The 14592-nt window shown below is 53.4% G+C and overlaps 5 protein-coding genes across 5 annotated transcripts; 1 reads left to right on the forward strand and 4 right to left on the reverse strand.

Annotated features, from left to right (window-relative positions):
- Positions 1 to 2253: 2253 nt before the first annotated feature.
- NCS54_01003100 (AP-1 complex subunit mu-1) lies at positions 2254 to 3771 on the forward strand (the record flags this gene model as incomplete). The annotated part of the gene is made up of 4 exons (XM_053155353.1): positions 2254 to 2292; positions 2365 to 2493; positions 2550 to 3644; positions 3691 to 3771. The coding sequence occupies 4 exons, from the start codon at positions 2254 to 2256 to the stop codon at positions 3769 to 3771; spliced, it is 1344 nt and encodes a 447-aa protein (XP_053011328.1).
- A 461-nt stretch (positions 3772 to 4232) lies between these two features.
- Positions 4233 to 5259, reverse strand: NCS54_01003200 (Hypothetical protein; the record flags this gene model as incomplete). Its single annotated transcript, XM_053155354.1, has 3 exons — positions 4233 to 4384; positions 4445 to 5195; positions 5245 to 5259. 3 exons carry the CDS (start codon positions 5257 to 5259, stop codon positions 4233 to 4235), a joined length of 918 nt encoding a protein of 305 aa, XP_053011329.1.
- Positions 5260 to 7416: 2157 nt separating this feature from the next.
- Positions 7417 to 8975, reverse strand: NCS54_01003300 (Ribosomal lysine N-methyltransferase 4; the record flags this gene model as incomplete). The annotated part of the gene is made up of 4 exons (XM_053155355.1): positions 7417 to 7869; positions 7917 to 8150; positions 8201 to 8799; positions 8846 to 8975. The coding sequence occupies 4 exons, from the start codon at positions 8973 to 8975 to the stop codon at positions 7417 to 7419; spliced, it is 1416 nt and encodes a 471-aa protein (XP_053011330.1).
- A 411-nt stretch (positions 8976 to 9386) lies between these two features.
- NCS54_01003400 (UV-damage endonuclease) lies at positions 9387 to 11391 on the reverse strand (the record flags this gene model as incomplete). Its single annotated transcript, XM_053155356.1, has 2 exons — positions 9387 to 10646; positions 10726 to 11391. 2 exons carry the CDS (start codon positions 11389 to 11391, stop codon positions 9387 to 9389), a joined length of 1926 nt encoding a protein of 641 aa, XP_053011331.1.
- Positions 11392 to 12668: 1277 nt separating this feature from the next.
- Positions 12669 to 13431, reverse strand: NCS54_01003500 (RING-type domain-containing protein; the record flags this gene model as incomplete). Its single annotated transcript, XM_053155357.1, has 3 exons — positions 12669 to 13008; positions 13123 to 13308; positions 13370 to 13431. 3 exons carry the CDS (start codon positions 13429 to 13431, stop codon positions 12669 to 12671), a joined length of 588 nt encoding a protein of 195 aa, XP_053011332.1.
- Between the last annotated feature and the right edge of the window lie 1161 nt (positions 13432 to 14592).

Genomic DNA, 14592 nt, shown 5'->3' on the forward strand with positions numbered 1-14592 from the left:
CAGAGAGTGGGATGCCCGTGACTCTTCGCAGTGGGTTTTGCTTGCAAGTTCAGTGGGGAAGAAGCCTCGCTAGAACCTGGAAGCCTGTGAGACGGTCAATAAAGGATGGACGGGAACCTGTGTCGGTCTCAGTCAGCAGGTACCGCAGGGGTAGACGACCAGGTTATCGGGGCGACAACACTTGCTCCGCAGACGACGTTTGAGGCAGGATGATCTCTCAAGAAGCAGGGCAAGGGCAGTGGGAATATTAACGTTCCTGACCATCACAAGATTTAACTCGCATTCTTCTCTCCTGGCACGAAATACTGGGCCTGTACCTGAAGAGGAGGACCTGGGCGGGTCTCCCACCTCGAGCACGTGTCAAAGCCCGGGGCAATGATGATGATGGCGGCGTTGGAGCGGGAAATCATTTGCGGTTTGGATCACATGCAAAGACTAAATCTGCGTCGAAGTACGAGCCTGCCGGGTAAACGTTGGTAGGCCGCCCGCCCGAGTCATGCCAGAGTCGCTAACAGGATCAACTTGCCGAATCTTGTTCCCTTGGACGCCGTTGCAACTCAACTTGCTGATGTACGCAACACTCGTTATCCCGCGGAGGATCATATCCTCGTTCAATCAATGCGCTAGAGTTCATTAGGTATCCTGCCACCAATCCTGTCGCAATGCCAGTCGAGCAACTCTGCTTGCTCATGGCTTGCTCATCTCGGGCTGAGCTCTGTCCGTCTTGACGCTGTCACCGTCCACGTCCAATCCCCTCGAGAATCACACAAACCAGTCGGCATTCGGCCCGCTTGGCAAGTCTCTACTTTGTGCCTGATGCCCCCTCAGCCAAGATACATGTGCCCGGGCTGCCGGTCTTTTCTCTTGGGGGTGGAGGGCTCACATCGTCAAAGTCCGACTACACCACACCAAACACATGTGAGGCATCTGACATGTGCCAACGGTGGCAACTCACATCCAACAAGGTCGTGGCCGCAACACACCTCGCTGTCGCAATAGGAAATTTCGTGACATGACAATTAATCAACGTGCAAACTCTGGTTCCCTCCAGCCGAGGCCGAAGCTCTACACCATCACGGACTTCAGTTCTGGACAGCTGTTGGAGTAAGCTTCTTGTTTAGGTTTAGTGGGGTCGAAGCTGATGCCGAGGAGATGGTATCGCCATCCATTGTTTGGCGAACTGAGTGCCCGATACGGAGTGCAACATGCGAGACGTCGACTGGCCCCCGGTCGATGCCGTGGGAGCATCTTTCACGATACAATGTGCTCATTCCAGCGGTCGACGCTCGCTCACCGAGAGATCTATTCCCCAACAAAAGGATTCCAATGGCGAGCTAAAGGTCGTGTGCCTTTACCACATGAACGGGCGCCACCCAGAGGCTAGGGGGTTGATGAAAGTTTGCAGCCCATGTCGACACTTCGGATCGCATCCCGGCATTGTTGTTCGAGGTCAGCTATAAGCTGGCTTGATAATGCCCTCTCCGGATGCCAATTGGCAGTCGTCCAGATGATCCATGAAGCTCAACAACTTCCATCACATGATAAATTGTGTTCTGTTGAACTGAAAATGTCCGGCTCCTCTGACACCGCCCAAGCAACGAGAAAGGTAAATACTCGGGCAGTTCTTAATGGAACCACAATGTCTCCTTCTCCGCACCACGAAATCGCAGCTTCATCAACGGCTCCACGGCTGGTATGACAGAATGCCACCCGGTTGCGGGCTAGATGATGGTCTGCACTGTCTAGAGGGTGCGTTATAGAGAAGAAAGAAAAGAAAAGGTCTGGCTGGTAGCTCTGCAAGTTTTTTTTTTCTACAGTCCCGCAAACAGCTCCATCACGTGATTGTACGGAACAAGCTACCCCACCACATCCGACATTTTACCGACCTCATCCACGCCAACACCCTGTCCGTCAACGCTCGGCCAGGCTGCTCCCAAAAGATGCCAGCGAACCTCTGGCTTGAAACTGACCAATACCATATTGCGCTGCGGACAATCATGACTGCCTGTGCTCTTGTATAACCCCCTAATTCTTCTATTCCATTCTCTCTTTTCTTGTGCTTCGCCCTCTGTATCGTCGTCCCAAGTTCTAGATCCTCCTGCTCGAGCTGTTCATCCTCGCGCTTCTCCTGTCGCATCACCAATTGACGATATAACGACCTCCTTTCTACCCCTCCGACCTGCGACCTTGAGTTGACTTGTTTCTCCTCCAACATAACGACCTCTACTGCTCCTCCCCCATAAGCTCTTCATCATGGCGTCCGCATTATTCTTCCTCGACCTGAAGGGCAAGGTGCGTCCAGCTTATCCCCTGTCGCCGCCATAACCATCGCCGCCGACATGACGCTGATCTGGCCTTGCGCAGACCCTTCTCGCCCGCAACTACAGAGGTGACATTCCCATGTCGGCCGTCGAAAAGTTCCCCGTCCTCCTCTCAGAAGCCGAGGAGGACTCGTCCGCCGTCCCGCCATGCTTCTCCCACGAGGGCATCAACGTGCGTCATCCCCTGGAGCTACAGCTGTAGCTTCGCTGACCAGCTCCCCAATGCAGTACCTCTACATCCGCCACAACAACCTCTACCTCCTCGCCCTCACAAAACGAAACACAAATGCCGCCGAGATCCTCCTATTCCTCCACAAGGTTGTCGAGGTCTTTACCGAGTACTTCAAGGCTCTAGAAGAAGAGTCGATCCGCGACAACTTTGTCATCATCTACGAGCTCCTCGACGAGATGATGGACTTTGGCTACCCCCAGACCACAGAGTCCAAGATCCTCCAGGAGTACATCACCCAGGAGTCTCACAAGCTCGAGATCCAGGCCCGCCCGCCCATCGCCGTCACAAACGCCGTGTCATGGCGTTCTGAGGGCATCCGCTACCGCAAGAACGAGGTCTTCCTCGACGTCGTCGAGTCCCTCAACCTTCTCGTTTCCGCAAACGGCAACGTGCTCCGCTCCGAGATTCTTGGCGCCATCAAGATGAAGTGCTACCTGAGTGGTATGCCCGAGCTACGTCTGGGCCTCAACGACAAGGTCATGTTTGAAACAACGGGTCGGGCCACCCGCGGCAAGGCTATCGAGATGGAGGACGTCAAGTTCCACCAGTGTGTGCGTCTGTCGCGTTTCGAGAATGACCGAACCATCTCCTTCATCCCTCCAGACGGCGAATTCGAGCTCATGTCCTACCGCCTCAACACGCAGGTTAAGCCCCTGATCTGGGTGGAGTGTGTGGTCGAGTCTCACTCGGGTTCCCGTATTGAGTACATGCTCAAGGCTCGCGCCCAGTTCAAGCGCCGCAGTACCGCCAACAACGTCGAGATTGTCGTCCCCGTCCCCGACGACGCCGATAGCCCCCGTTTCCGCACCAACATTGGATCCGTCCACTATGCGCCCGAGCAGAGCGCCATTGTCTGGAAGATCAAGCAGTTCGGTGGTGGCAAGGAGTTCCTCATGCGCGCTGAGCTGGGCCTGCCAAGTGTGAGGGGTGATGACGAGCAGGGAGGTGGCATGATGGGTGGTTTCGGTGGAAGCATGGGTGGTGTTGGAGTCGGCAAGGGTGCAAAGCGACCTATCCAGGTCAAGTTTGAGATTCCTTACTTCACCACCAGTGGAATCCAAGTGCGGTATCTCAAGATTACCGAGCCCAAGGTACGTAACTGTGATAAATATTCACGGATCATACTAACTGTCCTAGTTGCAATATCCCTCTCTCCCATGGGTGCGATACATCACCCAATCTGGAGACATTGCTGTGCGACTTCCTGATGCCGTCTGATTTCAGTCTTGAACGGCAGAGACAAACCATTTATTTACACATAAACAACCTATCCATCCAACCGAGCCGTGCCTCTCAAGCATGCCCATCTCAGCGTCACCGACATGTTTATGCGATTGCTCAAGGCCTGCATCGAAAGCGCAAGGACCCTTTGTCCGAGGTGATCAAAGGTGCATTGAGATGAAGGAGATGGACAACTGAAGGGAGCTAGCTGCAAGAGCTGAGTAGGAAAGGGGACGGGACCATTTTATACCGAAAACTCAGCGAGAGGAATGAATAATAGAAACCACAAGATCGATCTTCACACCGTCGTCGTCAATCTGATTTCCATCATGGCCGAAATAACCACATAACGTATTTAAAAATTCAATAAATCAGCGAGAGGCAGGGCAATCAAGTTACCAGACCCGGAGACTGGGCAAGAAGTCCAGAGTGCCATGGTGCAGAGTTGGGCATGAGTCTCACCGCGATCCGCTTGACGATGACGACTCGCGGACAACAGCAGAGTGCCATTCAAACAACAAGAGGGATTCTTCTGTACTCGCCGGGTTTTCTGGGTCGAGAAACACCTTGACGAGGAAGATGCATGGGTCGTCCTGGGCGGTATCTGGATCTATGTAGATCAAGTCATTAGTCGCTAGGTACCAAACGAAGCAGACGGGCAGGTACTCACAACCACGTGGTGTGTCGCCATTCCTCCATTCATTCCGCCGCCATGCGCACCGCTCTAGAAATAGCTGGTTCACGGGCTCATTGCTACTCCGATCCTTCTCAGCGCACAGCGCCATCAACCCCAGTATGATGGGCAACTCTCCCCCCAGGCCCGTCGAGCCTGGTGAATGCGAGTGGGGTGAACGGTACGTCTTGGGTAGGAGACCGGGCATCCAGCTGGGTGACTTGCCAGCAACATAGCGGACCGGTGCTCCCCCTTCTCCCATATTGCTTTCGAGCGTGACAACCTGGGAGAGGCCGCGGGAGTGTGGAGGGTGGAAGATGCGCAAGAGCTCCCAGTTCGTTGAATAGACCGAGGGGTCCGAGTCGCCGACCATGATAGGGAGTAGAGGATTGCAAGCAGCGACAGAAAAGGTCTTGTACTCCTCGGCGCAGACATAATTTCCTGTGTTTGGGTCCGACATATAATTGCCAGCGTAGTCAAGTCGAAAAAGAACCCCAGGGGTTCCCTGTTCACGATACCAATGATATCCCCCAGCTTCCGAGATCTCGCCGTTGGAGTACCGGAACACCTTGCTCGGAAGCTCAGCCGAGTACATATGTGGCTGTCGAGGCGGGATATGGTGATGGTAATCATCTCGTTCTGGTTCCTGGATCACCAGTTTGTTGATGAGAAAGAGAAAGCCCACAGGGAGTGTGTGATTCCCGGAGCTTCCTTTTCCACGGCTCGAGCCGCCGTGTTTGGATTTGCCCTGTTCACTATTAGCTTATGCCCTGTAAGTTGTAAGAGCCGCATAGTACTGTTTTGCCAAACATGGTCAAAGTTAGAAATGCCTCTTGCGAATAGTCCAAGATAGTCAAGGTGGTGTATCGTGCTCGCCCTCTCCCTCAGCCTCGTCAACCCCCGAGTAAACCTCCATCTCTTTATGTCCTCTCGAGACCGGATCCGCTTCAACTCGGCGGCAGAGCCGCAAACTTCGCTGCCCAAGAAACGTCCGCGTGAGGCCGGCCAAACTTGGGCCGCCATGCTGTGTCCGCCGTAACCCTTGACAGCAGAGGGCATCCCAGGACCGGCCAGCTGCTCCACCTCCCCTTGACGATGGAATACAGCTTCAGAGGCAGCAGAAAACGGCCGAGTGAGGTGCATCACTATGACGTTGCCCCACGTCGACCCGAGGAAAACTGTCAGCTCGACGCCATGTGTCCGCGTGCATTGTCTGCCAGACATCCAAGAGGCATGGACCGATTCGGCAACTGTCGACAGCCCTGCCGTACCATTGGCGAGCAGGGCCCTGGTCTTCGTCTCAACTTGACCCCGAGGATTGGTGCCACGCCTGCTCCACGCTATCTCTCCGACTCTGGTGTGTGCGTGCGTCCCGCAGCCCAGCATGTGTACGTGATGGGGGAGACCAAGCCAGACCCCAGTTCATGCGGAGCGGCTGCGGGCCGGACCCTCTCACTTGTTCTTTTGTCGACACCGGTCTCCCTCTGTTGCTCGGCAAATGTGGTCGGGGGGTTTCTCGAGCTGAAGAGGACACCAGAGCCTGGTGTGTGGCTCCAGGTAATGCCAGCCCTTGCTAGACCGGTTGAACGAGATGCAGATGCGCTTGCTCGCGGACCAATGGAGCCAACCTCCAGATCTTTGGCCGTCGATCCATTGTTGGCGCTAGCACTCTTGCTTCCCCAGTTGATGGCACCATGGTGTCTTGCTTGCTGCTAGGTTCTGCGGTCATGGTGGCGGTTTCAGTTCAAGATGGGAGCTGAGTCGCGTTTGAGGCCAGAAGACTCCCATGTCCAAAAGGCATGGATGCATGGGCATGGTAGATCTTCCCCGGGGTTGAAGCACAACAGGGTCATGAGTAGTCTGACCAGAATCTCTTGGTGAGGGACTTTCAGCGGGTAACCCTTTTGCCGAAAAAGCAACCAACAACCAAAGCCCAAGCCTAAGCCTTTGAGCGTGCGTCGAAGCGCGGAAATCTAGCAATGACATCCCGAAGGCAGCATCCCGAGCCGACCTCGGGATAGTCCGTGTCGAAGCCAGCCGTGAATCCCTCGTATCCCAGTTGCAGCTGGCTAGGTTGTCAGAGGGGGGCACAGCCATAACGACTGTTGGTAGCATCCACACCATCGACCAGAATCTCGGACACTTTGAGGCACCCGACGGTAGAGGTTGCAGCGGTTAGATAGATGATCAGTTGATTCCAAGACTAGGTAGTGGGCAAATCATCTTGAACTGGCAACGTTAGCGAGGCTGCATTTATCCTATAAGCCATTGGTAACAGCAGCACACTCGTGCTCGTCGTGACAGCCAATGCCGACCATGCTGATATGCAAGACGTGGTTGCCTGAGATGATGAGCCGCGGAAAGCGATGGATTAAGGTCCGTCAGGTGTTGCTAGCTATCTCGGGCAGAAACAGATCCACCCAATGCTTTGTAAAAGAGACCTTGCTCGTGTCGGGAGACTATCCGTGTGCTGTTGACAGCTATGTCAAGCACTAGTACTAGCCGTCGGGTTCCAATGCAGCCTATGGTATTTCAAAAGAAGGGACTTTGGTACACAGTCTATATCTTTTGTCGTACCGCATGAATTGCAACTTGCTCCTGTTTCGAACGACGACGTGAAGATCATGGCCTGCTGTCGGTCGCCGTCACTTGCTGTGATTAGAGTCGTGAGTCTAGAGTGCAAAGACGCAGGAATTTTTGGGGCAAAAGGTTATTTAAATAGGAGAAAAATGCAGTCGCGTCGATTGTATTTTGATTTAGTGCTTGTTGCCTCGTCGCGTTAGGCGGATGGTTCGCATTTGGTATTTGATGCCTTCTGCGCCTCTTGCATGGGTTGCGATCCCATAGAACCGGAGGCTCAATCACAATCTCGGGATGCTCCAATTGCCCGTCGATCGACGGCGTTCCGTTTTAAACGGTTCAGTCGAGGAATAACACGACCTATGTTCTTTGTTAACTCGGGTTCATCCTCAACCCGACCGTTTTGCCCGCTTCGCTGGTCCAGATTCATCGTCAACTGTCATCTCAACGTCAACCGAGGATGTCGACGCGATCGCTTCTTGGAGCAACTTCTTCTCTCCCAGTCTGACCTCGATAGCCATGCGGGTCCGCTGGCTGAGGTCCTGTGCCTGGAGCATGATTTGGTCCTCCGAGGTACTTGTTGGGTATCTCGACGCAAGAGCTTGCAGTGTCTTGGCCAGCACAGCATGATGGATTTCGTCTCGCTTTCGCTTGTCGGGAATAGCTTCAGGCTGAGCCTTCTTCACCCCCTTGAGGAACGTCTTGAGCTGCTCTTGGAGGTCCTCAGGCATGCTTTCGAACCGGGCAGGGCCTGAAAAAGTGCCATCCGAGTTCACCTCTCCAGTTTCACGCTCCAGCACAAATGTGTCTTCAAACTCCTCCTCCTCTTCGAGATCGTGACGCTGGCCCAAGTTAGCAAGTTGACGTTGATTTCATTTTCAAGACATACCAGTTTTTCCAGTACTTGGCCGGAAATGCCAAAGTTGAGCCTCATGACTGACTCCACGACGTCCCAAGGAATCTCAACAACGTCATAACGAGAATGTCTCTCAGTCACGTAGCCGTATCGTCTGAGCAGCTCCGAATTGGGATGCGGCCCGTAGTAATTGAGGATCTCCTCACCAGCCTTGATTGGCCTCAAGCTGGTCACCGTAAGGCTCTCTTCTTCGTGGTTCACATGCGCCTATATCCAAGTCAGCTGTGTCACTCTCACTCACTCACACCGACACATACATTGAATTCCGCATCGGCATTCAAGATGTCAGCCATTGGTACCATGCCCATCATGGATTTGCCTTCTCGGTCCTCCACCCAGCCATCCGCCTCTTCCTCTTCCTCATCCTCATCGTTCTCGAGATCAAAAGCATACGCCATGATGGTGCTGCCCATCCGGTGCGCAATCTCGACAAGATCATCGTCACTTCGGTTCTCGCCGCCAAATACGCTCGAGTTGCTTCGAATGATGGGGAGAAGAGTCTTGCGGAACATGTTCTCCGCGTCCGCCTTGCCGATTTTGTGACGCATGTGACTGGCCTGTAGCTGGTCTAGTTCGCTCCCGGACCAGAACATGGGCGTATCAAACGAGGAAGGGAGCACGTCAAAGTAGGGCTTCCACTGTGACTTTTCACCCTGCAGGTACTCGTACATCATGACGAGGATCAAAGAGCTCCATGAGTCTAGTCGCGGCGCCTCATCATCATCATCATCAATGGGCTTGTCGAGATCAAAGACGTCGGGAAGCTTCTTAGGCAGCTCTGACGTTTCAACATTGATGATGCCCTTTCTCGGGATAGTGAAGAGTGTCGTCTCAGCAGGAATATCCTGCAGGGCAACTAGAAAAGTCAGTGTCGCTGTATGAACCAAGGAACATCGACGTACTTATACCACGGCCCGCATTGCGGTCTCGAAGGTCAACAATCTTGATAGCGTCGGAGAATGAAGCCCCTGGGAGTGACTTGAACCAGAGAAGAAACTTCTCACTACCTGCATTGAAAGATTCAGAATCCATTGTGCCTTGATTCTGCAGCGAGACACAAGAAATTTGTCGGTGTGAGGTTGGAAGAGAATATTGCAGGTGATGGTCAAGTCTGAGAACAGTGTAAATAAAACTTTTTCATAAGCGTGTGCTCGATCTGCACTGTGTATTCTAGGGTAGACACCAACAAACCAAACGAAATCGATCCAGGCTGTTCGTGAATAACCTTATTGTTACACTTCTCTACCTAATCTTAATGAACTCAAGCATAATTCATTGCTCTTAATATGCCCGCCATTAAAGGCTTTTTAGAGTCACAGCTATTGATACAAGTCTCGCAACACCACCACGTCCAACACCGATGCAAAACAAGATGACGCTCTTCCATATGCCCGTTTGTTCTGTCCATGATCCAACCGAAAAAAAAAAAAAGGCAAATCCTCATTACTGATCACTTGGCTTGTCCCTCTTGATCTCTCTCTTCTTAGGCTTAAGCCACTCCTCCATGCCCTCAGGCCAGTACACTCTGTTCTTGGGCCCTCCCATACCAAAGTCCTCGGGGCTCACAATCTTCTCAGGCACCTCTATCCCATCTTCTACCTCACCGTTGACGCCGGTAGTCTTCTTCTTTCCCTTTTTGAGCTTCTTCTTGATCGCCTTTCGTGGCTCATCTTCGCGCTCGTAGGGAATAATGTCATTGAAGGTATCCCATCCTGGTAGCTTAAAGTTGCGCATCAGCTCGAAGACGGCTTGTTCCTTGTCCTTAGCTTCAATCATGAGGTCCATATTGTGAGCGCAGGGCGGCAGTGTCTTGACTCGTGCAGAATGTTTGCGACGCTCTCGTGGAGTAACAGCGCCGGCAGTCTGCTCGCTGTAGTGCATCTTTTGGGTGATGCCCTTTCTTGTCCATGTCTTTTTGATGCGGTCATAAAGACCTATGATGTCTTGGGTGCCTTCTCGCATACTTGAGTCGAATATGATGTTGTGGTGGTGATAATCCAGTACTAATGGAATATTGAGCTCCTCGCATATAGGGAGTAGATCGTGGACGCTCCACGCAACGTCGTCATTCTCCAATACCAGTCGCCGTTTGACGCTATCCGATAGCTTGACGTAATTTTCGCGGAACCGGTTCAAAGTTGCTTCCTTGTCGCCATAAGTACCACCCATGTGCAAGATCATGACTGCGTCGCGGTCCATTTGATCAGGGAGCTTGAGCAAACTGAGCATCTCATCGTGGTACTCGAGGTCGCGAATGGCAGCGGCAACAACTTCCTTCCGTGGGCTTCCAATCTGGGTAAACTGGCCAGGATGTGTTGTAAGGCGATGTCCTAGTTCTGCTGCAACTTTGCCAGCCTCGGCTAGGACATCAGCTGCAAAGGGCGCCAGCTTGTACCCATATTCCTCGTGGCTTGCAAAGGGGAACATTTCGCTGCTGAGCCTCATGAACTTGATGCCGTACTTGTGATTCCACCGAATCATCTTGACAATATCTCTCGCGTTGGCCAATCCTAGCTCTTGCACATACTTTAGCCCTCGCTCGGGATCCGCTGGTTTACTCTTGTCGGGTCGATTCTTTGTAGGGTGCTCAGGCTCTGAAGGATGTTGGAGGGGATGTCGATGGTCGAGGATGGACGCGATCCGGCAGGTTCTCGACGAAAAGACAGGAGGGCTTGCATTGCGCAGATATGTGTTTAAGCAGGCCTATGCGAGTCAGTCATCGTCGTGTCTCTCACTCAGCTGGAGTGAGCGGCAAGATCTTGCCTTATGGGGATGCGCTCACATAACCAAGCCGCCCCGACCACGGCAAGGGAAGTCTGTCGCTGTTGACGGGGGGAGATCTGTTTGCGCCTCTCTCAAAACCCTCATCGTCGGCCTTGGCGTCAACAACATCGCCTGCCGCCAGCTCGGCCTGATAGCCGTCCATGGGGGCCTTTTCAACGTTCTCCGCATTTCGTCCGCAGGTGGAAGGGATGGTGTCATTGGGTGGTGGCGTGTGCATCTTGGGTCGAATACCTCGGTCCATGACCGACTCTACTTTGACATGAAGATCTGAGGATTCAACCGCCTGTCGTTGTCTCCTCACGGCGTTCTGTAGTTTGTGTTCCATCTCGCTCAACTCGCGCATGGCTTCCTCAACGCCCTCTCCTGTATCCCATACTGCCTTGTGCTTGCGTTTGTCGGGGATTTCACACTTGATTTTCTTGCTGTCCTTGTCAATATCCATCTTGTCGGGTGCGAGATGATCAGCCGTAGTAGCAGCGGCAGCGTCCCTCAGTCTTCGGCTACTTCGTCTAGGGGCATCAGGTCGTTGCGGCGCTGGAGGAGAAGGATGAGGGCCGTCTCTCTTTCGTTTCGGCGTCATCTTGGCGAGCCCTCTGCTGTGTCGGTGCTTTGGTATAGGGGCAAAGATGCTCGCAGCAGCAGAGGCGAAGAGGCGTGGTCGCATACAGTAGCGAAGTCTCAATGTGAAGGTGACATGCAGGGGCAATGTCTGAGATGGATGCAATGGATCGAGGGCCTCAAGTGGTTGTGGAAGGTAGAGGCGACAGTGAATGATGAAGGAGCAGTGAAGATCGTAGTTGCCTTGTACCTTGTTATGCGTGCATGTCTCTCTTGTATCTCTCAAGACCTCGAGCTATGAGGTTGTAGTCGGAGGAACTGGCCCGAAGAGCCAATGACGCACGTCGCGTCATGCATGGATTTTGGGGCGACGATGTAATAATGGAAGGGCATAGGGCTATCCGACGAGAGCCCCAAGGATGCGATTGGGGGGTCTTTTTTGGTGCAGTGTGGTAGGGGCATTTCCGGGGCAATGAGCCCGCTGCAGGGCCAGCCAGGGGCCAGCCAGGTGTCAATTAGCAGTGGATGAGTTTTGGGTTGCCTCCCGGAGCTCCAGTTCCCGGCGCCTGCGCTGTGCTGTGATTTGCTGTTAAGCGCGGGCGAAATCGATCGTTGACCGGTTTTCTCGATCGAGGCTCGTTTGCTGGCGATGAAGTCATCTCGACTTTTGGTGTGTGAGGTCACGGATCGCCGATCGCGGGCTGGCCAAGGGTACGTACCCCGAGGGCGTTTGCTCCGCTGACGCCTTTTGCCGGGTCCAAGCGGCAAAGATCTTCGGCGTGAAGAAACGAAGAGGAAACAAACGTCCGAAGGTCTGGGAAACAGCTTGGCAAAGCATTCAGAGAGCTGGGGTGAGCCAATCGCAAGCTCAGGGGGCGTTCCATCGTGTTGGAAGAAATGCTGCACCACTCAAGCCCGAGCTAGGTGTGAAACATGTCGCTGATATTTTGCATCGAAATGAACTCAGAAACCTCCCAATTGAGCAGCTAGCAAGCTGTCCAAGCTCGCGGCTGGCTGGTGTGCTAATCAGCTTCCTTGCGTACCTGGTCTACAGGCCTCATGCTTGTCTCCATGTTTGGTTAAAGAGGTCTCAGTCAGCACCCGGAGAAGCATCCAACATCAACTAGTGCTTCGGATGTTGCCCTAGCACACGACTCGCACGAAAGCCGCGTCCCGTTTGTCGTCCCGTCTGTGCCATCATTGGCCGCCACTGTGTGGTCATGTTGTGAGAAGCTGCAAGCCATTGACTGATGCATCATATGGCTCCTGAAACAGAAATGGGTGATTAGTGATTAGTGATCTGAGAGGATGGCCGCATCCCTCGTGACCGAGATGTCTGGGTGATCTCCTGACGCCAGTCGTCTTTGTTCATCTTGCCGTGGATCAAAAGAATGGCGGCACTGTCAAAGTTCGCTCGCGCCGCGGACCTCCCTTGTAATAGGCCGCCCTACATACAGGGCAGTCGTGCCGCTCGATCAAGAACCATGATGAGAGACATTTGGAATGGAATGAGTGACCGCAGGTGTTTAATGTCAAGATTTCATCGTCTTCCATATCCAAGTTGGCGTTGTTAGACTGCGCGGCCGTGCCCTCTCCCTCGTTCCGTGACTGGGTCCTAGAAGCTACCGTTGAAGCTTGATCAAGAGTTGGGGGCGGATCATTGCCAACGGTATGTGCGGGTTCCGGCATCAAGGGACCGACCAAGGGAGCGATGCAAATAGGGCTGCATGATATCAGCCATGATCCGTGGACAAGTGGAGGGCCCGCCGCCGAGGAGCCCCGGCCGAGCCGCAGGGAAGCGGGTCAGCCGGGCCCTCGGCCCCGGGAATGCACTCACCATTCGCCGAGCTCGGACGCCGAAGCTACGGCTTCAATATCGGCATCTTCAGACGGAGTAGATCGCTGAGCGGCCGATGAGCAGGTTGTCACGGTGCTAAGCTTCCGGCGCGCGCGATCCAGCTGATCGGGTTGCGGATTGTAAACCTTTTCCTTTTCATTGCGAGATCCCAACTTGACGCATGTTCTGGTAGATTGGGCAGACACTTAGTCGAAGTTCACAAGACAGGGATGCGATTGATACGTACATAGGACCGATTATCAGAACGAATAAGAAAAGAACGAGAAGAATTATGCCGACGGGTTCCATTTCGTCGCTCGGTAATGAATTCGGATTCGGTATCAGTATCAGTGACTCGGGGTGGTGCGATGATTCGAGGTGTCGTCACCCCGCTTCGTGGGGTCAAGAGATAGACAGCGCCGGCAATCAACGTCGTCTGGCAAGAGTCGACCCGAGATAAATTGCGAAAAGTCAACAATTCATGCGTTTACATGATGCGTTGTTATCGCAACAGAGATGGTGGCAGTGGTCAGTTATAACAGCCGTGGCACCGGCCGCGCGGAGGCAATGATGGGCAACGGAACGGCGTGTCCAGGCCTCGAACGATGATGAATTGAACCACTAGACCCTTGGTGCAGTGACAGTGGCTTGCATGCCCAGGCGACACACACGGCCACCTAGCGAGGGCCGAGAACGCTATTCTCAGGTGCTTTGCCTGACTTTGGTTGCGCGGTGTCTGGTTTTGGCAAGGGAATTTCTTGGGTGGCATCACGCAACATGGGGCTATGTCGGTGACTGACCAAACCAGAGCTCAAGGTGAAGCAAGATCAAGCTTTAGCGGGGATGACGAGCAAGCAGCGATGCTTGCTTGGCGGGACTTGGCGAGAACCATCTTGGTCGACGACTTGACAAGGTTGACTGACATTGACCAACGACTCGACAAGTGCTGAATGACACTGAGGGCGGGCGCTGAGAGTTTGCTTGGTGAGGGGAGGGGATTGTGCTTGGCCAGACAGTCATGGCAGATGACAGCCACTAGGAGACGGACTGATGCAACCTTATCGACAGAGACCCTGATTTCCGTGATTGTCCTGATTGCAATGGGATGCTTTCTCATGTTGTTTGATGATGGAGTTGTAGCAGTGCTGTACGGATATCATGACGGTTACTATTGCCGGTTAGGTCCTCTACCTGAACGGCTGCACATCACGGCATGCATAACTGCACAGAGTCCCATGGCCAAATCACCTCACATCACCGCACAGCGAATATCCATGTGAATGTGAATAAAGAGAGGACTCGACTTATCTCGTCAGTTGCACAAAAAGCATCCATCCAGCCGACAAAGGCAGACTGGGGTCTAAACCAATAATGGGAGGTCCTTTACTTGGTGTAATGCATGTGTCATAGAATAAGAACACGATGCTACCAAGTTTGCCGGGGTATCTGATAGTGCTCTAGCAGTGGAGC

The sequence above is a fragment of the Fusarium falciforme genome, chromosome 8 (assembly GCF_026873545.1).
Source record: "Fusarium falciforme chromosome 8, complete sequence".
In the NCBI taxonomy this organism is placed as follows: Eukaryota; Fungi; Ascomycota; class Sordariomycetes; order Hypocreales; family Nectriaceae; genus Fusarium; species Fusarium falciforme.